Source organism: Ammospiza nelsoni, chromosome 15, assembly GCF_027579445.1.
Source record: "Ammospiza nelsoni isolate bAmmNel1 chromosome 15, bAmmNel1.pri, whole genome shotgun sequence".
NCBI lineage: Eukaryota > Metazoa > Chordata > Aves > Passeriformes > Passerellidae > Ammospiza > Ammospiza nelsoni.
In genome coordinates, this window is record NC_080647.1 from 16775849 (window position 1) to 16800567 (window position 24719).

Genomic DNA, 24719 nt, shown 5'->3' on the forward strand with positions numbered 1-24719 from the left:
ATGCACTGGTGTGGGACAAGGCTGTTCTAGCCTTCTGTGAGAAGGCAGCAAAAGCTTTCAGCATGGAAATGGAAGCAGAATAATTCCTGGTAATTGCACCTTTCCCCCTCTAAACTCAGGCACAACATGCTTGGCCCTCAAATGGCATTCTACACAAAATTTAAATCAGCTCTATTGGCCCATTCTACTGTTTGGTGATTTTTTTTTTAAATATTTTTTCCTTTCTGTAAAACAGGTGGTGGTGAAAAGGGGATTAAGCACAGAACTGGGAGAGGGAAAAAATTGTATTTACTTTGGTATCCCTTTTTAGTAACCCTGGAAGCTAAACCACAGTAGGAAAAGGTGATTTGTTACATTTTTGTCTTAAATTCATGCAGCACTGTTGGTGTTGATAATGTAACTCTGTAGGGGCAGGGCTGCAAGCTCAGCTTTTAGTTTGTCTACTGCAATTTCTAATTGCTGTACATTTAATTTGGCAATTTAAAAATGACTTTTCCAAATGGAGCAGCCAGGTAAAAAAGTCAAAGCGAGATGAAAATGACCCCTGAATAGCTAATTTGACTTTGAGCTGCAGTGCTGTTTTTAAAACAAAACATTTACACAAAACTGTTTATGAAATAATGGGTGCCCTTTGTGTTTCTGCCTCTGGAGAAGCACTTGACTTGCACAGATGTTTTTTGGAGAAAATACCATGAGGATTTTTTTCTTTTTCTCTGAAATAGCATTCACTGGCTTAAACCTCTTAAAGGAACTAGTAAAGGCTGTGATTTATTTGAAGGAATTGAAAGTGGCACTTACCTGAGCACAGTCTCCATGCTGGCGTCATGGAGTGTGGTTCCATCTGTCATATCCCAAGCAGCTTCTGTCAAGCACTGAAGGGAATTGGAATATCTTCCCCTTTCAGGCTGTAGCTCTGAATTCTGCCTCCTCTCTGAGAGACAGCCTTGCTGTTTTCTGTACACATGATTATCACAGTACAGTGTTGGAGTTTTGTGTTCTGGTATAGTCTGTCCCTGGAAGTCAACCCTTTTTTTATTTTAATTAGAAAAGCTGATAATTCTGCTAGAATTCTCCTGACTTTTTTGGTTTTGCTTACCCACCTAGGACCTTGATTATTCACCATTAGCCATGGCTGTTTTGGCCTTACTGGCCATTTCAATACACATGAAAAATACTTTAATTGATATAGCAACATGCCATATGTGGCCAGTTAACTTATTTATGGATTTGATATACAGGAAGTACCCCTGTGGCCCATTTTATGTATTTTTTCCAAGGCTTTTAAGCCTCAAAATCAGCTTTTTGAACTAGCAAACAGGAGCTGTGGGAAGTGGTTAGCACTGTGTGAATGCTGTCCATGGATAGGAAATGCTCCCTCTTTACTAACAGCAAAAGAGCTCAGAATGGCACAGAAATTTAAGTGGTTGCTGGGGTCTTTCAATTCTGTTTCCCAGAACTGTGTTGCAGTACAACAGCTCTGCAGCACTTTTCTGAAACAGAAAAACAGCTGCCAAAAAAGCCACAGCTCTGCCCAAACCACAGCTGACCCACTTTGTGCTCCAGCCCTGACCTCAGCTGGGGCTTGCCAGCTGTGGCTGCAGCATCCCTGGATTAAAAATATCCCTGGGTTGGGGGCTGATCAGCCTTTCCAGGGGCTGTAGGATAATTCACATCAAAATTACACTGAGGGCTGGGCTTGGTTTGAGAGGTTTGGGATGGTTTTTGTTGGGGTTTATGCACGTTCCAGAATGTGGGCTCAGGGTCTTTTCTTTGGTGGGGAGCCCAGTGTCAGCCTGGTGCTTTTCCAGACCTCACTGGCACATGTTTTAGTGTGATTATTTTAGTTTGATTGCTGTTATAGTTTGGTACCAGACCAATGCTCTGGGTTTTTTATGCCCAGCAGAATTGCTGTGAATGGGGATATTGGAATACAATTTGAAGCCATAACCATATTTTATCTTTAGTTAGAAGAATGAAAAAATCCATGAGTATTGATTTCTATCTGGAATTATTTTTTTCTGCAGATCAATGTTTTAAAATTTTATTTTTATTGGACTTCTTGAATCATGTTGCCTAATAGTAAATTTTTTAAAGCAAAGATTTGATCCTGGAATGTGGGGGTTTTTGCATTGTTTTTGTTTGTTTGGGGGGGGGGGGGTTGTTTTGGTTGTTGGGATTTTTTTTTTGTGGATGGCTTTTCAGCCTTGAAAAGGGAGAACAGAAGAGTTCAGCCAGGTTTTCACTAGTCATGCTTGCCACCTCCTTCCCTTCACTGTATTTTTACAGATGAAAGGCGGAGGCTCAAATTAAATTAACACCTGCAGGCTTTGTGAAGTGGCAGCACCTTTGAGTGCTGTCCCTCCATGTGAACCCCTAGTGACAGAGGACAAGGCTCCAGCTGTGCCAGGGGAGGCTCAGGCTGCACACCTGGGAGGATTTCTCATGGGAAAGGTTCACTGATGAATGGGAGGTGTGGAGTCCCCATCCCTGGATGTGGCACTCAGTGCTCTGGGCTGGGTGACAAAGTGGGGATCACCCACAGGCTGGGCTCAGTCTTTGGGGTCTTTTCCATCCTGAATGGTTCTGTGATTCTTCTGAACATGCAGGATGGACAAAGCAGTGACCAGCCTCAGGTGTGGCACTTTGGGGCGTTGTGCTTCTCAGTGTTTGAGTCTGAGGAGCAGGCTCCAGTCGTGTGAGCTGCCAGGCTCCAGAGTCTCTGTTATCTCTGTTACCTCACCTCTGTTATCTCAGCACCCCTCACTGCACAGTCAGCCCACGCTGGTGCTTGCAGAGGTGTCACCTGTGTCACCCCCAGGGCAGCACCAGTCCTGCACTGCCAGCCTCTGCATCTCTGTGATGGGACTGCAGTTCCATCTGTGCTTGAAGAAATGATAAATACTGCACGGCCACCCTGCTGGCTCTGTCTCCAGCAGCACTGGCCGCTGGGCTGTCCCCTGCTAATACTCCTGTGCTGTTTTCCCCTTGCTCACATAACCAAACCAATCCCTACAGAAAGTTTGTTTTTCTACCTCAGTTGTTGGTTGTTTGTTGGTTTTTTTTAATTTCACTCCTACGTTCCATTTCTCTCAGCAGTGCTGCTGGGATACCTTTTCTTATATAAAATTACACCATCAAAGGCTGCATTATACATGGGAGATACTCAACATATAAATCCAGAACCAGAATTCCAAGTAACTGCTTTTTTCATAAGGGAGAAAGATAAAACCCTTGAACCAGAACTTTATAGCTTTGAAATAAGATCAGAAATTAAATTTTGCAGGGCAGACCTGTATCTAGGAGCTCCTAGCCACTGCTGCTACCAGATTTCACAGTCAGCTGGGCTGCAGCACATAGGAAACAGCTCAGCCACAGGCTCAGAGCACGTTCAGGCACTGAGTGCAGCCCAGCCCTCCCTCCAGTGGGGTGATCTGCAGCCCCAGAGCAGGTGCCTGAGCCCTGACAGGGTTTCTTTATCTCTTAGGCTCTGTTTATGGCAATACTTTTATTCCGGATGCTAAATCTTGCCTTCCCTGGAGCAGCTGAGCATTTTGCCACAAGCTTTGGGGCAGGTAAGGGTCAGTCTGTGCTCACAGCTGTGATGAGGGCTTGGGAAAATGGACTTCTAAGAGAAAGGGAATATCCCCTAATGATAAAATTGATGGATCATCCAACTCCCTCTATAATTTCCTTTATGTATTTTTTTTCTATTCCCTACCCTCCCTGTTTTCATTTTCCAATCAATTGCAAACATGTGGTTTCTAACTCTGTTTAAACCAGTACTTTTTTCACATGTCATAGTTGAAAGCAAAAGATGTTTCTTTTGATGCTTGTGGTGTTTATTGAATGTGTGATTTGTGTAACTTTTCCGGAAGTGCAAGTAAGAGGAGTGTGCTGAGTCACTCCCTGGCTTTGCAGGGACAAGGAGGGGGTGGGAATCCCTGCCAGGTGAAGTTCAGTCCCTGTTTCTGGAACAAGGACCAAAACTGGAGATTCACAGTGCCTTAACTTCAACTTTTAGCTTTCTAATGTGAGTGGGAATGTGTTGCAGACATCTTTTCATGGAAAATCCTTTCCTTAGGATTTTCCCTCCTGAGAAGCTGAGGGGCCTCAGGAACAAAATGTAAACAATGGTTATCTGCTGCTGTGGAATGCAACAGGTGGAGCTTTGATTGGTCTCATGTGGTTGTGTGTAATTAATGGCCAATCACAGTCAGCTGGCTGAGACAGTGGCCTTTGTTATTTATTCCTTTCTATTCTATTCTTAGCCAGCCTTCTGATGAAACCTTTTCTTCTATTCTTTCAGTACAGTTTTAATATAATATATATCATAAAATAATAAATCAGCCTTCTGAAACATGGAGTCAAATCCTCATCTCTTCCCTCATCTGAAAACCCCTGTGAACAGCATCACAGGAATGTGCACATCCAACTGCAAAAACTCCTTTTCTATTAAAAAAAAAAAAGGCATAGCCTTTTGTTTTTATGTGAATATTTATATTTCTGCCACTGTGGATGCCTGGATTTTGTACAGCTTTTGCCATGGTCAGTGTTAATTTGTGTGTCCACGTTGCCTCCCTTGTGCAGGAATCTTCTGCATCCCAAGGGAAGGGAATTGCTGTGGTTCAGCTTGTGGAAACTCTTGTTGTCCTGCAAGCTTGACCAAAAGCCTCTGGTCAGAGATGGAAACCTGAAATGTATCTCCAGGACTTTAATGAGATTTGCTGGAGGACAGCTTTCCAGGAGCAAATTATGTTAATACAGTTCTAAGTTGTTGCTTAATGACTCCCTTACACTATTAGCTATATTGCTAATTGTGTGGCCAATGCAGTTGTGCTGGGCTGAGGATATCTTTGGGGGGTAAATTAAAATGAAATTACACTTACTTAGACTTTTCCGTGCAGGAGTAATTGCATTCATGTGGTGAATTTTATTTACCAACGCTTCTAGTGGGTTGCTATTTTCTGTTGTAGCCAAAATATAATGAATATTTTGGGGCTGTTTTGTTGTTTGGTTTGGGTTTTTTTTCCCCCCAAGCAGGTGTTGTTCAGCTCTTGCTCAAATTTGGGTGATCAGCTTCACTGGAGGCAAGCAGGACTGTGAGATGTCATTTTTTTATTGAAATACCAATAAAGTCTCCATAGAATCAGAGCCTTTAAGTGCTCCTCTGACCTCTGACAGCCCTTGAGAAGTCTGTGCTGAACTTGTTTTTTAAAAACTCTAAAATGTCAGATCTGTTGCTGTTCATAAATGTTTATTATCAATAGGCAGCTGGAAATGTTACATCTGAAAAGGTAGAAACACCTTGATTTTTCAATAGGCTTACATTTTTTGGGAAAAAAAATTAAATGCTTTTTATTTGGGTTTTTTTTTTTCAGTTTACAGTTAAGCTAAAAATACACATAAAATAAATAATTTCATTTGTTATGTACATAGTTTCATTTTGTACAGGTTATACGAGGGTCTGTCATGGAGTCTGCACTAGGGGTGGAAGAGATGCAAGTAGAAAAGTACATAAAACTAAGCATCTGTTTTTGCTTTTTGCTCTTGCCCTTGTCTCCAGGGGTGGCTGTTACCACTCAGCTGGCAGATTCTGAGGTCCCCGTTCTGTCTTTGCATACACAAAATTCTTACAACATGTAAAAGCTCTTTTGCCTGGAAGAGGCCTTGGAGTTTTTGAGCAAAACTAAAATAAAGAAGAAGGGGGTGGGAGGATGGAAAAAACCCTCTTTTTTTTTTTGTTATTCCATGAAATAAAATGGCATTCTAAAATATGCTTGGGTGTGAAGGCTGTTTCTGTGGTTGCTTTTTTTATTAATGAAGATTTAATTTGACAATAAAACTTGATTGCTAAAAAAACTTCAGAGTGAGCCCAGGTCTCCAGGGCTCTCATATAGAAAATAGAATACTCAAGCATCTGCTACTGCCTTTTGCTTCTCAAAATCCTTAGCCCTGTAGCTCCCAGACCTGCCTTATAAACACCTTCAGGAATTTTTAAATAACTGTACAGTAGCCAGAAAAAACAGCTAAGACCCAAAAGTGCCCCCTTGCTGAAAAACAGCTATTTATAGTCACAAGGCCTCACTCTGCTGGCTAAAGGTATCACAGTGTTCTGTCAGCTCCTCCTGGGGCACCTCTGAGCCCTGGGCACAGCATCTCTGCTGCCTCAGGGGTGCTGCTGATGTGGGAATGCTTCCAATGGGATGGAAATTAAAAACATGCCCCAAACAATCCCCAAAGCAGGCTGTGCTGGTGTCCCCATGGGTGGCACTGATGGAGAAGGGGCTGGCAGGACACAGAGGGTGGGACAGGGGTCCCTTCCAGCTCAAAGCAGGATTCTGTATGGGAGGAATGAACTAGATGTGAAATTCTGTGTGGTTTGAGCTCTATTGCTGTTCTGCTTGGGGGTTTCGTTTTGCTTTGCACACCTTAAAAAAAAAAAAACAAAAAACAACAGAGCAGGCAGGTCAAAATGTTTCCCTGAAGCACAAAATGCTATCAAAGGTTTGGATGATGAGGATCAAATGCTTTTTGCTTTTTAAGTGTACTTCTTTAGATGAAACATGTTTTCTTTTTAGAACAATGGTTCTTGGTCATGAATTGCCTCCAGAGCAGTTGTTGGTCTGGGTGGAGGCAGTTACATGAATAGTGTAGAAATTACTCTTTTTGTAAAAAGGGCCTGAAATGGGGAAAGTGTGAAAACATAATTTAATCGAATTATAAATGTTTAGGAAATAAGCTGATGTGGCTAGCCCAGAGTATTCTCTATCTCCTCCAAAAAAATCCAGTGAGGAAGTGACTTTATAGCTGTTTCAAGTCACACATTCACTGAAAACTGCAGATTCTGTTGGGGGACACTTTATTTTAGATGCTTCTCCAGAGAGTGGATTCATCATCCACCGCAGTCTTGCTGACTCCAATTAATTTCACCATGACATTAATTAGAGTGCCTGATGCTTGCAGCACACCTGGGAAGGTGTGAGCAGCCCTGGCCCCTCCCTCAGCTGGGGCTGGAAATGCTCCTTGGGGGAACAGGGGCAGGGCACCCATCCCAAAACCACCTCCAGGAGGGCTCAGTTAAACCCAACCCTCGTTCCCTGCAGGCAGCCCTGGTGGCTGGGGTGGTTTTGATGGATTTTTGCCATTCTGTGTGTGGAACTGCAGCAGAGGTGGGAGGGGGGGGGGGGGGTCCTGATCCTTTGGGAATCAGCCTCGGAGGCTGCACAGAGCTTTGTCTGCCTGTGGGACAGGGGTGGGCACTGCAGGAGGAGCTGACTGCTTAAAGGAGAGTTCAACCAGCACTGAGCTCCTCCTGGTTAACTGAAATGTGCTTTTCTTTGGGATTTGGGTCCTTTGGAAAGGAAAGGAGCAACACCAAAGCGAAGGGAAGGGGGACAGAGACGTCATGGTGTGAGAGCAGCGAGTGCTTGGGTGGTTTCCAGCACCCCAGGGGTGATCCAGATCCTTGCTTACACTGCTGTCACTGTGCAGATATCCCTGTCAATGACATCCAGGTCCCCAGGCAGGGACCTGCACGTGCTCCTGTCCCTGGCAGGGAGCTCAGAGTGCTCAGAGTGCCCTTGCCCTGCCAGTCCCCTCTTAGAGCTCCTCTTGCTCAAGCCAAAGACCTTCATCCAGAGTGAACACTAAAGAAAACACATTGTACAGAGAAATCTGGGTGCGGAGCCCTTCCCAGGGATGCAGGGACAGTGTCCAGCTGTCCAGGCTCCCCCAGCAGCCACAGTGTTGGCTACCCTCTGCTGCCTGGGTGGGTGCCCAGAGCTGCTGTCCCCTCCCCCGGGGCAGAGCAGGCAGCAGGGCCACCCTGCTCCAGTCCCAGCCTCCCTCTGCCCTCCTTGTGAGCTGTCCTGCCAGTGATGGGGTGAGAGGTGATGATCACAGAGGTGATGATGTGAAACTTCCCCATAGCCCTACCCTGGTGTGCACCAGTGCTGAGCTGCCTTGGAGCCCTCCCCATGCTTAGAATGCTGTTGTACCAACCAATTTTAACCTCTTTCAAAGGTAAGGGTTTATAGTCATACATTAATATATTTATTTAAATACTCTTAATATTTACAGTGGCTGTTTCTGCTAAAAATCATGTTACAGGGGCTGTGGGGAAAGGGGTGGAACACAAATAAGGAAGGTGACATTAGGGGTGAGGCATAAATCACAAAAGCAAAGGTGGCAGAATTTAGGCTTCCAGGGTATGCTGCTCCTGCTCTCTGTCTACTGCAGAAGTCCCCTAAATTCCCTTCATGGGGAAACCATGCGAGTTTCCTACATGGAAAATTATCATAACAGACATAACAGTAAAATCCTAACCTGAATTAATTGTAAGAAAATAAAAGTACCTAATACTGCTACCAGTGTTACCTACGTACTGTATATAGCGCCTTTAAATTGCAAAGTGCTTCTAAACACTGAACTAACCCCCCCTGCGAGGTAGGTGAGTATTATTATCCCTATTTTACAGATGGGGAAACTGAGGCATTCCAGAGGCTGAGTGACTTGCCCAAGGTCACAGGGGAGGCAGAGGCAGAGCAGGGAGTGGAGCTGAGCTCCCTCCTGGCTCTGAACCTGCCCGTGCTTCCTCTGAGGGGACACGGGTACAAACACAGCACTATTTACATATTTACCAGCGAGTGAGCCATGTACAAATGCAGTTATCCAAATAACCTGCGCTGATAATTCGGTTGATTTCTTGTTTCTTGAAGCAATTTAGGTAATCTCTGACCTGAGTACAAACACCTCCCAGCTCTATTAAATTCTTAACCCTGGGTGTTATTTGTTAATTTTTTAATTGGTGATGATGCCCTATCCCTGGAAATGTCCAAGGACAGGGCTTGGAGCAACCTGGCCTTGTGGAAGGGGCCCTGCCCATGGCAGGAGGGCTGGAAAAAGAACTTTAAGGTCCCTTCCAACCCAAACCATTCCATAATTCCATGACCATTTGCAGGTGTGCTGCTTTACAAAGCCAGGTGAAAATGACACTGGGATGGGAGGTGAGAAAAAAATGCAACTTCAAGAGCAAGAAACCTAAAAAAGGGCAAATGGTTGAAAAATCTCTGTTATTCCTCACTCCAAACTCCTTGCATACATACAAGGGTCCTTCTTGAAGCCCACAGAATAAAGGCCAGGTGTGAACCAGCTGAGGCAAGGAAAAGTTTAACTCCTCAAGTGTTCCATCAGCTCCTACCCTGACCCAAGACAGCACAGGGGTCATTCACTGATTTCTCTGCAGGAAAGAACAACTTTCACTAAAAGATGCTTTCATTTTTTGAGCAACTGAAAGCAGAAAAATACTGGTGCAGTCCCAAATACTGTGCTGCAAGTGAATTAAGCAATACCTGGGTGAGGTTTTTTTTATCAAATGTATTTTTCAGAAGCTACTTCAATTTCACTCCCCTGAAGCTCCTTCAATTTCACTCCCCTGAAGCTCCTGTTTTAGCATAATAATAATTCACCAGCTGCTCCAAAGTCTATTGCTATCTACAGGGATGCATAGATGCAATCAAAGAGAATTTTGCCTTTTAGGGGGGACCAATTTGAGTTTTTCAAATTCCTGGACATGTGTATTAATCACAGCCAAATCAAATATTGGTGTTGAATTCCAGAGTCACCTCAGACTCGTTCATAGTTGGGAGCAAGGAAGGATCTCAGTCATGAAACAAAGCCCAGGGAGCCCCAGCCAGGGGACCAGAGAGCATCTCCCCCTCCAGATCTGCCCTCCACGGCCATGGGGCAGCTCCCAGCCCTGCCCTTTCTGCACCAGCAGGGCAATCTGACTCACACAGCCTGCAGGGAAGGGATTTTTGCATTTCTGGGGGCAGCACTGCTGAGTTAATTCCGTCTCTTTGTGCTGTTTGTACCTGGTGATGCATTGGAGTGACACCGTGTGAGCGTCACCAGCGCTGGGTGCTTGCTCTCACTGAGCACTTCAAAGCCTTTCTGCTGTCCAAGGACACAAACCCAGCTTCTGGCCCAATTTGATGTAATCTGCATAACTGGACTTGAATTGTTTTCATTCCTCCTCCTTACCCAGGAAATGCCACAGAGATTCTCTGGCCCCTCGTCAAGCAGAGTTCCCAGACTGCAGAGTGGGTTAGGTGAGGCACCAAAGGACCCAAATTCACCCACCTGCACCCCTGCAGCACCTCCTGCTCATGTTTATCCTTGCAGAAATGTGCTCAGTTTGGCTTCCTGACCTCTGGGGCGTTTATTGTGACCACTGCCTTGGTGGGTTCTGCCCATGGCTCTGCCCCATCCATGGATTTGCTCCCCCAGCCAAGGGTGTCTGATTTCCTGAGGGAATCAATGATCAGCAAGCTGCTCCCCCTTGGGTTTTGCAATTCTCCTTGTGTACCACCAATGTCAGTTTGCTCAGCCTTCCATGAGGGAAGAGGAAATGCCGTTTTCAAAGACAACCCTAACCCTGCAATTAGCGTGAAAGCCCGAAATCTGTTGATACAAAAATGCCTTTCACTCTGCCTTAACTAACACATCCAGAGGCTTAAATATTTGGGGTTTTTACACTGCCTGCTGAGAACAAGACTGCTGTCATCATAAGCAAGGAATACAGAAATGGCTTGGAGTCTCTGCTCCTTGCTGCTGGTTTATTCCAACACCACAGAGGAGCCACAGAGTCTGCACTGAACACTGCCATGGGTTTGCACTGAACATTGAACACTGCCCTGGGTCTGCACTGAACACTGAACACTGCCCTGGGTCTGCATTGAACACTGCCATAGGTTTGGGGTGCTTTCTCTCTCTGTTCCACTTGCTGGGTGAAGCTGCACAAGTGCCCAAAGGGAAAACCCCACAATGGGGAGTCTGCCCCCACAAGAGAAGGGAGGCAGGGTTAAAATTCAGGCAAAGCTGCAGGTGTTCCAGCATCTCCCATCCCCCTGACCCCCCAAGCTCCCAGCAGAGCTGCTCCTGCCCCTGCTGATGGAGTCTGACCCGCTCCAGGGGCAGGTGTGGATTTTCCAGCATTCTGTTCCTCCAGAGGCAATTCACAACCCAGCTCCCAGGTGAGGTGAGTGCTGGCAGCCACCCTGGGGAAACGTTGGAGCTCCTCAGCCCCTCCTGGGAGCAGAGCCCTGCAGGAATGGGGACAGGAATGGGGACAGGAATGGGACAGGAATGGGGCAGGAATGGGAACAGGAATGGGGCAGGAATGGAGACAGGAATGGGACAGGAATGGGGCAGGAATGGAGACAGGAATGGGGCAGGAATGGGACAGGAATGGGGACAGGAATGGGGCAGGAATGGAGACAGGAATGGGGACAGGAATGGGAACAGGAATGGGACAGGAATGGGGCAGGAATGGGGACAGGATTGGGGACAGGAATGGGGCAGGAATGGGGACAGGAATGGGGACAGGAATGGGACAGGAATGGGGACAGGAATGGGGGCAGGAATGGGAGCAGGAATGGGAGCAAGAATGGGACAGGAATGGGGAAGGAATGGGGACAGGAATGGGGACAGGAATGGGGAAGGAATGGGGACAGGAATGGGGCAGGAATGGGAACAGGAATGGGACAGGAATGGGGAAGGAATGGGGACAGGAATGGGGACAGGAATGGGGCAGGAATGGAGACAGGAATGGGAGCAGGAATGGGAACAGGAATGGGACAGGGATGGGGACAAGAATGGGAGCAGGAATGGGAACAGGAATGGGGCAGGAATGGGGACAGGAATGGGGCAGGAATGAACAGGAATGGGGCAGGGATGGGGATAGGAATGGGGCAGGAATGGGAACAGGAATGGGACAGGAATGGGGACAGGAATGAACCCATTCCTGAGCTCCTGGGAAGCAGCTGACCAAGACCAGCTCTGAGGTGAGTACAAATCATCTGTGCTCCTTAGCAACACTGCAGAATAAAGTTCAAGTATCCCATTGTTAAAAACTTAAAATAACACCCCCTAAAATAATCCCTGTTAGGAATTCAACCACCTTGCCCTTGATGTGGTTTTCCCCCACTTTGATGCTCCTTGGGACAACAGCAGTGACAGTGCTAAGCTCTGTCCAGACACCCCCACAGCTGGGGAAATAAAAGATAATAAAAGATTCACCTCCTGGCACACTCCTTTTTGTTGCACCTCAGAGAAGGACCTGCAGAGCTGTTCCATGCTGCTCAGGCTGCTTTTCAGACCTGCAGCTCAGGGGCCCAGGGAAGATTCTCTCCCTCAGGAGATGGATTTCCCCTGGCACCCATCAGAGAGGCAGCAAAAAGTGAATGCAGCACTGGAAGCAAAATTAGGAATTGCAAAATAAGGGCAAGGCTTAGAGCTGGGTTTTGGTTCAGCCTATTAGAAACTACTCTGAGGGTTGTATTTCAAGCAGCCAGGGTTGTTTTGGGTTGTTTTTCTTTTCAGTTCATCTACACAGGAGTTGGAGGCAAGGCCAGGTGCTGGCTCCCACTGTCAGCCTAATTGGAAAGTCCTTCTGCTCCCCAAAAGGGAAATTAGGTAAATAAGCAAATATGTTAGCAACAAAAACATGTTCCAGGTGGATGATCAAAGGGGTTTCATATTCAGTAATACCTTACAATATTAATATATTGGCCTGAAAAAACAAGCACAACCAAAAGAAGTCATATTGCTTAAAGGGAAAAAAAACACCAGTTAAAGGTCAAAACCCTTTTAAAAACATTTTCAGTGTGATTCTCAGCCTCCTGCTGAGCAGCTGTTTGTGTTGATGAGGAGCACTGAGCAGGATGCAGAGCCAATGGTGCTGGACAGCAGCACTGAACCCAGCTGGCGTGGGATGGTGATGGGAGCACTGGAGAAATCCTTTCCTCAGCCACCTGCATGCCTCAGGTCTGTGGGGTTTGGAGACTAAGACTGCATCCAGAGGGATTCCTGTGGTTTATGGCAACCTTATAAATGGTGAAACCATTATTTTAGTATTAGTGAATGTAAAAAAAAGAAGTAAATTAAAAAAGGTGCAGATGGCTATAAAATAGGCTATAACATGAGTAGGTTTACACTTTTTTTTTCACCTGTGGACAGAAAGGAAACAGTGATGCTGAACCAGATGAGAGCAAACAATTACCAATACTTGGCTGAGTTTTGCAGTGAGAGTGAAGAGAGCTTTGCTCAGAGCCGGGTGGTAACGTGATCCTCCTGCCCATCTTTCCATTGGTTTATAAACAAGTCACAGGCCTCTCCCCATGAATCAAACACATCCTCTGACGAGTCTATGAGTTTGGAGTTAGAGGAACAGATACTGGAAGCACAGTGAAGGGAACTGGTACAAACCACAGGGCACTCCTTGCTCTGTCCTGTGAGTCTCGTGTTCCCACTGTAGGCCACCTCATTGAGGTTAATTTCACTTTTGGAACAATTCTCTTCTCTCTCTCTGTCCATGGGAGAATATTTAATGTCTTTCCACATGTAGTGTGGCTGGATGATGCCGTCTGAGATGGTGTACATTGGTTCTGAGCTGGGCTCGGGGACGTGGCCGTTCATCTTGGAGAAGAGCAGGCCCAGCCTCTTGAAGGATTCCTTCTTGGAGCTGGAGAGTCTCTGCACGCGGTTCCCGTTGCGCACGAACGAGCGCTTGCTGATCCCGTTGCTTTTTGGCTTCTCCTCCACCATGTTGATCCCAGACATGGTTTTAATCAGGGCAGACACGTTGAAGTCCTTCTTCTTGTTGGCTACATTGAAGGACACACTCTTGGCTCTGGGTTTTTCCGCAGCATTGTCCTCGTTTGTCTCCTCCTTTTGGGACACCTCTGTGCTGCTGGTAGAGTAACTTCTCCTCTGGGGCTTCCTGTTGCCCAAGAGGTCAAGAACTTCATAGCGAAAGCTCGAGATGTCCTGTTTTAATTCCTGGGGCAAGAGGAGACAGGAGTTATCCCAGCAGCCTAATCTGACATGAAGGAATGACCACATTCCCTTGGGAAGGCTCAGCTGTGCCAGTGGCTGGTACCAAATCACACAAGAACATCACACCCACGTCCAGTGTCACAGAATTGGGGACCTCACAAGGCTTTTGTCTCCAAAAGTTGGGGACTGGCCCTGTTGATCAACCCCCTCTGCACACCCCAAAAAGTCAGATAAAAGAGTTACAGAAAACTGCTGAAATATGGCAGGAATCCTGCCTGGCTGATAGGCCCAATTTTACATTCATTGGTGACTGTTCTTAATATCCCCCAACCCATTCTTTGGCTCTGTCTGCATTAGGATTGGGAATGTGATGTTGACTCAAATCACATATTTCACTCCTACTCTTTTCCAATGCTCTTGTCTGCATAGCACATTGTATATTAAAATATGGGAAGTGGTCATATAGGAAGACACTCAATAATAACTCACTCTGCCCACAAAACCCCACATTCAGAGCTCCTATGTCACAATTCTATTTCCACACATCACAAATCACCCTAACGAGTTAGTGCAAACTCTGCAAGTGGCTGTTTGAATTAATAAAACAAATTATTATTGAGGAATAATAAATTACCTTGAAGTTTTCTTCAGTTAAACCTTCGTTGGTTTTGGAAGTTCTTATCATTGCAGCGACGTATCTTTTCACAAGATTTCTTATCACTTCCTGGAATAGGAAACAGTCCAAGTGATTCAATTGCTGGATCAGCCCAAACTCTGTTCTTGCTGTGTTTCCCTGAGCTCTTGCCAACAGCAGCTGTCCTGACTCTGCTGGTTAAAAACCACTCACCAGCAGAAACAAAATGCTTCCTTTTAAGCACAGCAAACCTTGGGAAGGGGTGATATAGCTCCCATCTTATGGATGCTCAGTTTTTAACTGTTAACTCAGTTTTAAAGGCAAAGCAGTTGTTTGGTGCTGGAGCTTGTAACTGTGCAAGTCATGGAGAAAAAAAATTCTAGGAGTGCTCTCTCCAAGCAGTTCTTGGATGTGCTCTTTAATCTCAGCTGCTGAAAGGTTTTACAATTACCAAACTCATGTGCACACTGCGTATCGTGATGGACTAAATTTGGCATCTGAAGGTGGTTTATCAAGTATTTGAAGCCAAGGAGCCTATCTTAGCAATAAATAATGTGAAGAACAGCCAGGATCCCATGGGTCAATGGACGTTCACCTCAAACCACATCTGCAGCTGCCTGAGTGCTCCCCAAGGGCAGAAACTCCTTTAAGGGTGGCTGCACCATCTGTGGGCAGCACTGGAAGGGCCAAATCACACTCTCAGTGACTTCTCCAGGGACTCTCACTCCTCTGTGTCACCTGTCTGCTACACCCCATGTTTTTGGTTGGATGAGCTCCATTTTGCTCCGCTCATGTCCCTCTCTGATGGCTTCACAGAAGTAAACTGGTGCTTTGAGCTTGCACATTTATGTGTGCCAGCCAAAACACACCTAGGCTGTTTGTGCCTGTTGTGTGCAGGGAAGAGACTGCTCCAAACCTGCCCTGCATCTCCCCCCCTTCACAAACAATCTGAGCAACACCAAGCTGAAGATGGTGTCTGCAACAAGGCTTTGATGGGAGGTTTTTCAGAGATCCCAATGTCGCTGTGAAGTCAGAAGTCAGATCCCTAAGCTGTGCTGTGAAGTCAGAAAGCTCCATATGCCAGTTGTCAGAGGTGACTAATGATGTTAACCACCAACTTCTGATAAAAGTGCTCTTCAGAAAGCAGGAGATGTCTTAAGTAAGACAAATTACTAATGGCTTTTGGCAGTGCAGCCTAATGTACCACCTAACATTTTGGAGAATTTTTTTTCTTCCAGCGTGCTGGCATAATACATCCCAGTGAATTCAAGGGCTGAAGTTGGTGTTTTTAATGAAGTTTCATCCTTTTGTAGGTTGAGTTTAATGAGTACTTGATGACAGGCAGGCTGAGAATAAACAAACCAGCAAGATTCAATAAAGGAATTATTCCTCCTTCCCGAGCTGTCCCTAACAAAACAATATCCCAACCACAGTCTGAGTTAGGGGTGCTTTACAAAAAAGAGCAAGAGAGGAACAACACAGGAGTGTAAAAATGCTGCAGAAATAGTTTTAATCAGGACGTCCTGATGGCAATGGGGATGTGACCTTGACTTCAGCAGCTACACTGATACCTACAAGTTTTCCACTATTCCAGAGGGGCTGAAAGGCAAGGACAGATTTACTGAACCATCCACCTCCAACAAGGAAATGCTTTAATCCATGATAAGCTAAATCCTCTTAGAGGACCTACACTTATCAACATATATTCTGGAAACAAGCAAGAACTGAAGTATTGGAAAATGAGGAGGAGAAAGAAACAGCAAGTATAAACTTTATGTGCCCAAAAGTTTACCTGGTAATGTTGATTCTGAATCAGGTTGTCAGCGTGACGTTCCTGGAAAGAGAAAGGCACAGGGGTGTCACCTGTCTGATCCTGCCTTTAGAGCTCCCCATGGCTCTGAGCAAGTGTCTCAGGTTTAGCTGGGTGTGTGTTCTGTTTGCTATCTGTCAGAGCTGGGGCAGTTCTCTGCTGTTCATGGGGCAGTTTTTCCTTTCTCTCTCCCACACCAACCCTCCCTGCAGGAGATCTCTGCTGTCCATGGCCACTGAGTGTCCCTGCAGGGCTGATCCAATGCCAGCATCCCATGGGGAGCTGCTCCGCCCAGGGGAGGAGCCAAGCATTCCTGCCTGGGCACAATCTGAGCCTGGCGCAGCACAGCAGCCTTTGCCCCCTGCATTGCCAGAGGAGCAGCTTTCTGCTGCCCTGCATGGCCAGAGGGAGCCCAGGCCCATCTGCAGCAGCCCTGGAGCTGCAGAGGAAAACTCCCCCCTTGTGCAGGATCCCTGCTGCAGCAGAGCCACAGCTGGCACTGCAGGAGGGCTGAGCCCCCATGGCATGGGGCTGGGACACCTCCCTGCACACAGGGGGCAGGGCATGGTCTGACTATGGCAGTGGGGATTTTTTTATGATTGCATTTTTATTTTATTTTTCCTAGTAAAGAACTGTTATTCCTATTCCCATATATTTGCCTGAGAGCTTCTTAGTTTCAAAATCATAATAATTCAGAGGGAGGGGGTTTACATTTCCCATTTCACAGGAGGCTCCTGCCTTCCTAAGCAGACACCTGTCTGTTCAAACCATCACAGCAAGTGATGATCCAGCAACCCTCTGCTGCTCCCTCACAACCCTCCAGAAACCAAGCACAAGCCCGTGAGCTCCTTACTGTGAATGTTTTCAGGTTTTCGTGCCTCTTCTGTTCGTTGTCAGAGTCATCTCCTGGGCACAGCTGGTTGTGGATCCACTTGCAAAGGTACCAGACCGACTTGGGGCTGGGGACAATGTTAAAGGGAGGGGGCAGAGTGGCGCCTTCATCAAAGTAACTCATCCAGAGCTTCGTCCGCGCAAACTTCCACTCGATGTCCGCGTGGTCCTGTGGGAGGAGGGCAGAGGCCATCAGCAGCTGCAGGCAGCTGTTCCTGGGACCAGGCTGAGCAGGGGAGGCATGAGGGATTCCCCCAGCTGCAGGCAGAGCAGTGTCACTCCTTACATCACCCTCGCTGGGGGTGGGCATCAAAAAATTGGTGTGAAATGTAACCGGAGTGAAAAATACCAACCACTGAGAGACCAGAGGAGAGCAATACCCAGGAAGGAGAATTCCCTGTGCTAGAGGCCGGAATAGAGCAAAACCAGCAAGGAGAATCCTGTGTGTTGGGCCAGAGGAGAGCAATACCCAGCAAGGAGAATTCCATGTGATAAAGGCCAGAGGAGAGCAATACCCAGCAAGGAGAATTCTGTGTGATAAAGGCCAGAGGAGAGCAATACCCAGCAAGAATTCCATGTGCTAGAGGCCAGAGGAGAGCAACACCCAGCAAGGAGAATTCCCTGTGCTAAAGGCCAGAATAAAGCAAAACACAGCAAGGAGAATTCCCTGTGCTAGAGGCCAGCTTTGTCCTTAAGAGGTTGTGCTTATTAGCTCACCAATGCAAGAAGCAAGAAAACACATTTCTTATTTTGCTCTTTGCTAGCACTTTTATTATCACAAACCACTGTTCCTCATGTCTAAATCAAATGAATTCTCATATTCTTCCCTGGGAAAAAAGGTCTTCCATAGTGGTTTTTGATTTGTTTTTTACGGCCTCCATTAATTCTGCTCTTATAAGGAAATGACACATTTTATGTGCGCTGTGTTTTACATCCTGCCTCTGCATTATCCTTACAGAAGCCAGGAGACACTTCACTCTTGGGTTGGTGGGTTTTGTGTTTATATTATCACTATGATATCTTGCTGTGCCCTGGTGTTTTTCACCCCAACAAAGTGGAGGTGGGAAGTTAACACCACCATTTCACAGCTGCACAGACAGACACAGGCTCCATACAGATCCCAGGAAAGGAATGCTGAGCTATGGAAGAGACTGACCTTACAGACTTCAGAATATCTGGGTTTGGGGAGCAAAATTTAGTCAATTTTAAATGACGGTGGAGCCAACCCAGTAACACAGTGCATATTCCCTCCAACACCAGGGCAGAGGCAGCTCCCTGCAGCCAGAGATGCTGCAGGGACCCAAACCACACCTCATGCTGCTCTGTGCTGGTTTTAAAGTAAAAAAAATGCCACTGCTTTGTAGGTTCTGCAGAAATTCTGACATTAGGCAGAAAAGGGGGGAAATAATTAGTGCTGAACGCAGCTGACAGCAGCACACTGAGCAGAAGTGGTGTAGTGTGTGTTGTTACCTCCGCAGAGCAGCGCTAAGCTGATGGTTGTGACATTTCAGCATTTGCGCGAACGGTGTCTGACACCAGATTAAACCAGAGCCACAGTGATTCAGCCTAAGAACAGCACAAGGTGGGAGAAAAGGACAATGCAGGAGTTTAATTTTCTGAGGAGATTTCAGCGAGGCTGGAACAAGCAGCTTATTGAGCGAGGGGTGCTGGGCTGCAGCTCTGGCAGGCAGGCACTGAAGTGTAGGACAGGGAGTTTAATAAAATATTGCTGAACATCTACCCAAAAAATTACTACACTGGCTCTCTGGCCATGCTCCAGTGCCCTGACACGGGTAAAATATGCTCACATTTTGACAGTGAGGTGCAGCTGAACTCCATTTTGGTAATGTATTCAAATTACATGCAGCCCTGGATTTAGAATGACTGTCTCAGTGGCCCAGGAGCACATTAATCTCTGCAGATGGTCTCAACCAGCCCAGAACATCATTGTCCCCTGCCAGTTTACCACAGGGGTTCTCTGCAAGCTCAGAGGTGCAGCCTGTCCTGCCCCTTTTTCCTCAAACACCATCACACCCCATAAACGGGTGAACTGCAGCATTGCTGTGAAGTGTCACGAGTTGATGCTGCTGGAAATGAAGTCCTGGGTAGTAAAAAAAAGGCAGTTTGTAGCAGTGGGAATAACTGCCACCAGAAAGAAAGAGAAGGAAGGAGGGAGGGAGGAAGGGAAGGGAAGGGAAGGGAAGGGAAGGGAAGGGAAGGGAAGGGAAGGGAAGGGAAGGGAAGGGAAGGGAAGGGAAGGGAAGGGAAGGGAAGGGAAGGGAAGGGAAGGGAAGGGAAGGGAAGGGAAGGGAAGGGAAGGGAAGGGAAGGGAAGGGAAGGGAAGGGAAGGGAAGGGAAGGGAAGGGAAGGGAAGGGAAGGGAAGGGAAGGGAAGGGAAGGGAAGGGAAGGGAAGGGAAGGGAAGGGAAGGGAAGGATTCCTGCTCATTTTTAGTTCATTTGTCTCTGCCTCCAGAAGCAGGGCTGGCTGCTCCCTGCCCTCACCTGGAAGCTCCCTCATGCCCATCTTTCCACCTGAGCCTTCCCAGGTCTGGGCAGCCTGAGCTGAAACAAGAGGAACAATGGGCACTGCAGGCCAGGTGAGCCCAGAGGGACCAGGGAGGGGGGAGAGAAGGGGCCTGAGCTGCACTTTCTGTGCTTCACCTGGATATAGAATGATTTATCATGGAAAAACCCTCTGAGATCATCAACTCCAGCCATTCCCCAAGGCTACCACCACTAAGCCCTGGCCCCAAGTGCCACATCCACCCTCCTTTTAAATCCCTCCAGGGATGGGGAACCACACCACTGCTCTGGGCAGCTGTGCCAGTGCTGGACAAATCTTTAGGGAAAGGAATTTTTCCTGATAGCCAAGCTAAACCTCCCCTGCTCTTTACTCAGTGGCAGCTGCACGTTGCTGGTCTGAGCATCTACAGCATTTTGTAGGGGAAGATCTGCACAAGCCCAGGGCTGGATTACACAGCCCTGCTGGGGCTGAGCAGGAACTAAACCTGGCAGCACTGCCTGGGGCAGCTGGGGAGCTCTGGGCAAGGCAGGAGCTGAAGGATGGTGCAAAGACTTCTTTTGGATAGAGACGGATCTTTTGAGTTCATTGTCAGCACAGGAGTTGTCGGGATCTTTAGCTGGTCAGAGTGACCACAAGAAAAGTTGGAAAGTCTCTTTTCCCAGCCTGGCACTTGAAGAAGGAGTCAGGGCTCTTCATTTCTCGGTCTCAAGGTTGTTTATTGTTTCTTATCTATAAAATATTTTCTCCTGCCCTGCCCAGGTCCATCCAGCAGGACAGTTCCAGGCACTCTGCCTGCCCCAGGGCACTGATAAACAGTCTTTATACTAAAAACTACCTGTACAATGTTTACAATTACTTTCCAATACCCATCACCTGTGTTAGACATGAGCTTCTACTCTAAACCAATCTGTGAGTGCCACCATCACAGCAGAAGATGGAGGCCAAGAAGAAGAAGGAGAAAGGCTGGACACACCCAGATCCCTCCATCTTGCCTCCTGAACCCCCATACCAAAACCCCAAAATCTACTTTTCCACCCCGTGATAACTTCACTATTATCCTACCTAAACTGTTGTGGCTTGCTGACCTTCATCTAAGGTTGGTAATTTGCTCCACAGGTCATAATCAAACCCACAGGTGTTCTGAGCTCTGTGCCAGGGTCTCTGAGCCCCCTGGCAGGGTCCTGGCCATCCTGGACAGCAGAGGGATGTCCTGGGTCCTGACAAGGAGTAGGTGTGAACGTGCTGCCTTCCAGCCCAGCATATTCTGTGATAAATCCACCCCTCGCCTGTACCAGAGCCCATCAAAGGCCTGGTGTCAGTGTGGGATCAGGAGTTTCCTCCAGCACAGCATCAAAGGGCCCGTCCTGGGCTGGTGCAGTTTGGCACTGGATGCTGGATGCTGTTTGAAGAGGAAGGTAAGGCAAATCTCTACCTTGGGGATTGCAAATTTGTTTCTGGGAAAGGAAGGAAAAGGCTTAAAAAGCTTTTCTGCACAAAGTGGGGGTTTTTTAAAAAACTTTTTGTGCTTTCATTTGTAAAATAGCTGGATGGAACATTTCACCCCTGGAGTGTCCCAGGGCAGCCTGGGCAGGGCTTGGAGCAGCCTGCTTTCATGGAAGGTTTCCCTGCTATGGCAGAGGCTTGGAAAAGGTGATCTCAACCCAAACCATTCTGGATCCTGTGACTGCACAGGCTTTCCTAGGGCTGAGAGCTGTGGAGCTCAGCAAGGCTCTTCCCTTGGGAAATTTGGAGGCTGCTCTGAACAAATCCCTGCTGGTCTGGGTGTGCCTGTGCATGCTGCCTTCACCCCACCTGCATTTCTTCTTGTGCTGTCTCAGTCAACAAGTGCACCACAGCCTCTCTGAAAAGACAGACCAGACCCTCTGTAAAAGCTCAAAGTGTGTTCACTCCCCTTCTCTGTTCTGCTGCTGCAAATTCCCCAGAGTTTGCAAACGCAGCCTGTCTCAATTATTCACCTTGATGTTTTGTGAACCTGAGCAAATCAGATGAGAGCTCCTGGCAGCAGTTTTGTGTTGGAAATATACAGCAAAGAGACACTTCAATTTTACTGACAGTGTCTTTGCGTGCCAGGAAACCACCATTTTCTTGGTTAGAGCTCTCCTTAGTGCTGTAAGCAATAAAATCCTCACACAGAGCTGCAGCTCCCCGAGCTCTCCTCCCTGTGCTGAGCACCAAAAAACCACTTCAGTGTCTGTTCTGTAGCCAGTTCAAAGCTGGGACATACAGCCAGGACATCAGTCCCTGCAATGGCTGGGAATGTGGCCCCACCAGGTGTGCTCCAGGTTTGGGGTGTTTCCTCACTGACTGTCAGCCCCTGGGCAAGAAACACATTTTTGGGAGCTGCCTGAGTCTGAGCAGTGAGTGCAGCATCCTCCCAGCCCTGTGCTGCCTCATGCAGTGTTCTTAGATGACAACTCTTTGGGAACATTTATAATAAGCTCAAACCCCACATTCACCAGCTTTGCCAGCCTGACCTTGCTGCTTCAGGAATTTTCATCTAAGTTGGGATTTCAGTGTCCTCTCTTTGAGAGCTTGTCTCTCTCACCCTTGTTCTTGTCACCATTTCCTTTCAAGCACTGCTCAGCGTTTCAGCTATCAAACACTCCACACTTAAGAGGGCCGAGCCCTCAAGCTCAAAGAATCCATGAACTCAAAGAAACCAGCACTGGCTCTGCTGTGAGGAAAAAAAACCTGTCTCACTTCCTAGCACAATGGGAATGTGTCATCCTGGCCACATAATCCTCTTGCAAATCTCTGCCATTTGAAGTGAGAATTAATCTCCCACAAAGATTTCCCTGTGGGATGGCTGAAGCCATTTCGCTGTAGCTGTTGCAAATATTTTCTAATTCAGTCAAAGTGATGTATTCACAGATGTGCCAGATTTTAAATGATTACCTGCTACACTAATTATCCATGGTAATTCAGACATTAATCTCCGTCCTCATCTCTGTGTAGAAAATGTGTTGTTTACAGTTTCTGAGATGTTTTCTATAAAGATTTCCATCACCTCTCCTCCTTGGGCCACGCAGGTTGGGGCACACTTTGCCAATGACAGCAGTGAGTCCTGACCCAGCTGTCTGGGAAGGTGCTGTCAGCTTTCTGCATGAGCTGGACACTCTGCCACAGGCTCCAGGTTCCTTTAGCTCCCCAGGAGTTATTGCAGCTCCCTCCTGCCTGGGAGCTGGTACAGGGAATCACTGTGAATTCCTCTTAGCACACAGGAGCTGAAGCTCATCCCATGGAAAGCCCGTGGCAAATCAAGGCATGGAGTCCCATCTCCTGGCTCTTAACACCCCTGGAAGCCCTGGGATAGCTCTGAGTTTTGGTTGGCTCAGGGCTGAGATGGATTCTGGGCATCCTGTGGGTTTTGCAGGTGTCCCTGCACTCTGGATCAGCAGAGCTGTAGTTCAAACCCTCAGCTCCCAGGGCAGGGTTAGATATTGAGATAAATTCCTTTACTGTGAGGGTGGGCAGGCCCTGGCACAGGGTGCCAGAGCAGCTGTGGCTGCCCCTGGATCCCTGGCAGTGCCCAAGGCCAGGCTGGATGGGGCTGGGAGCACCCTGGGACAGTGGGAGGTGTCCCTGCCATGGCAAGGGTGGAATAATGTTGTCATCTTATTGCAGAAGTTCCATCCTTCTTGGTGATTTCTCATGGACATCTCCTCACAGCACTGACTCCCTCTTCTTCACAGCTGAGCCAACAAACTCTCTCTTCTCGACAACCTAATCCACTCTTTTGTAGCATTCATCTTCTCACTGGACACAGCTGTGGCCTGTTAAGGGCAGGGCTGTTCCTGATCTTTGGGGATTAGTACAGCTGCAGCTCCTCAGGGGCGAGACTATCTTCTGCACTCTTTATTTTTTTACATTTTATTCCTCCACAGAATAAGAAGATCTTGGAGGTCCCTTCCAACACAAATAATTCCAATGTTTCTATGAAATCAAATGCTGGGGTGATTTGATGCTCAGCAGCCAGGCATGCTGAGATCCTCCAACTTTTCCACTGTCAAACAACGCCAGGATGACCAGCTCCATGATGGTCCATCTCCTCTGTGCCACTCAGAGGTGCCCAAGGGCTCCTGCCCCTTCTCCTGGGAGTTCCTGGAATGCAAATCCTCCCCAGAGCCACTTGGAAGGAACAACCTACAAAGATCTCTGTCACAGACGTCTTTCATGAAAAATCGTTTCCTTAGGATTTTTCCTCCTGAGAAGCTGAGAGGCCTCAGGAACAAAATGTAAACAATGGTTATCTGCTGCTGTGGAATGCAACAGGTGGAGCTGTGATTGGTCTCATGTGGTTGTTTGTAATTAATGGCCAATCCCAGTCAGCTGGCTTAAACACAGAGCCCGAGCTACAAACCTTTGTTATCATTCCTTTCTATTCTTAGCTTAGCTAGCCTTCTGATGAAATCCTTTCTTCTATTCTTTTAGTATAGCTTTAATGTAATATATACCATAAAATAATAAATGAAGCCTTCTGAAACATGGAGTTAGATCCTCGTCTCTTCCCTCATCCCAGAACCCCTGTGAACACGGTCACAGATCTCCAGCATCACTCTGGCTGGCACCGAAAGGGCTGTGTGAGCCTTTCTTGTGTTTCATTACACAACAGGCAGCGGGCTGGGCTGGGATCAGGCTGCTGCCTGTCAGATGCAGATACAGATGGCTCTGACAGTGCCCTGGGGACCAGGCTGTGGCTGAGTGCCTCTCGAGGAGGGCTGGGAAGCTTTCTGGCTGTGCCAGGAGTGCTGCAGTGATTTCTGCAGCAGGAGCAGCTCTCTGCTGCTGTCCCACCCCGGGAACAGCCACCAGCAGCAGCAGCCCCACAGGATCAGGATGTGCCCAAGCTGTGCTTTGCTCTGGGAAGGAAGGAGGAGATGGAACATTTACCTTGCAGGCTACTGAGTAAGGGAGGCTGGCTGCCCCAGAGGCACAGCAACTTCAAAGGTGCCTTTTCTGCTGTGTAATTAGCAGTGCTGCAAAGCCTGAGAGAAGTCATTAG

General features: G+C 47.3%; 1 protein-coding gene across 1 annotated transcript in view; it reads right to left on the reverse strand.

Moving 5' to 3' along the window:
* Positions 1 to 13104: 13104 nt before the first annotated feature.
* The window catches only part of TRPC5 (transient receptor potential cation channel subfamily C member 5), a 72094-nt gene continuing 60479 nt past the window's right edge, over positions 13105 to 24719 (reverse strand). Inside the window, exons 7-10 of the mRNA XM_059482972.1 lie at positions 17134 to 17340; positions 16263 to 16304; positions 14471 to 14560; positions 13105 to 13839 (exon numbers count right to left, since the gene is read on the reverse strand). Of these exons, the coding sequence (XP_059338955.1) occupies positions 13105 to 13839; positions 14471 to 14560; positions 16263 to 16304; positions 17134 to 17340 (1074 nt within the window). The remainder of the gene's footprint in view (positions 13840 to 14470; positions 14561 to 16262; positions 16305 to 17133; positions 17341 to 24719) is intronic.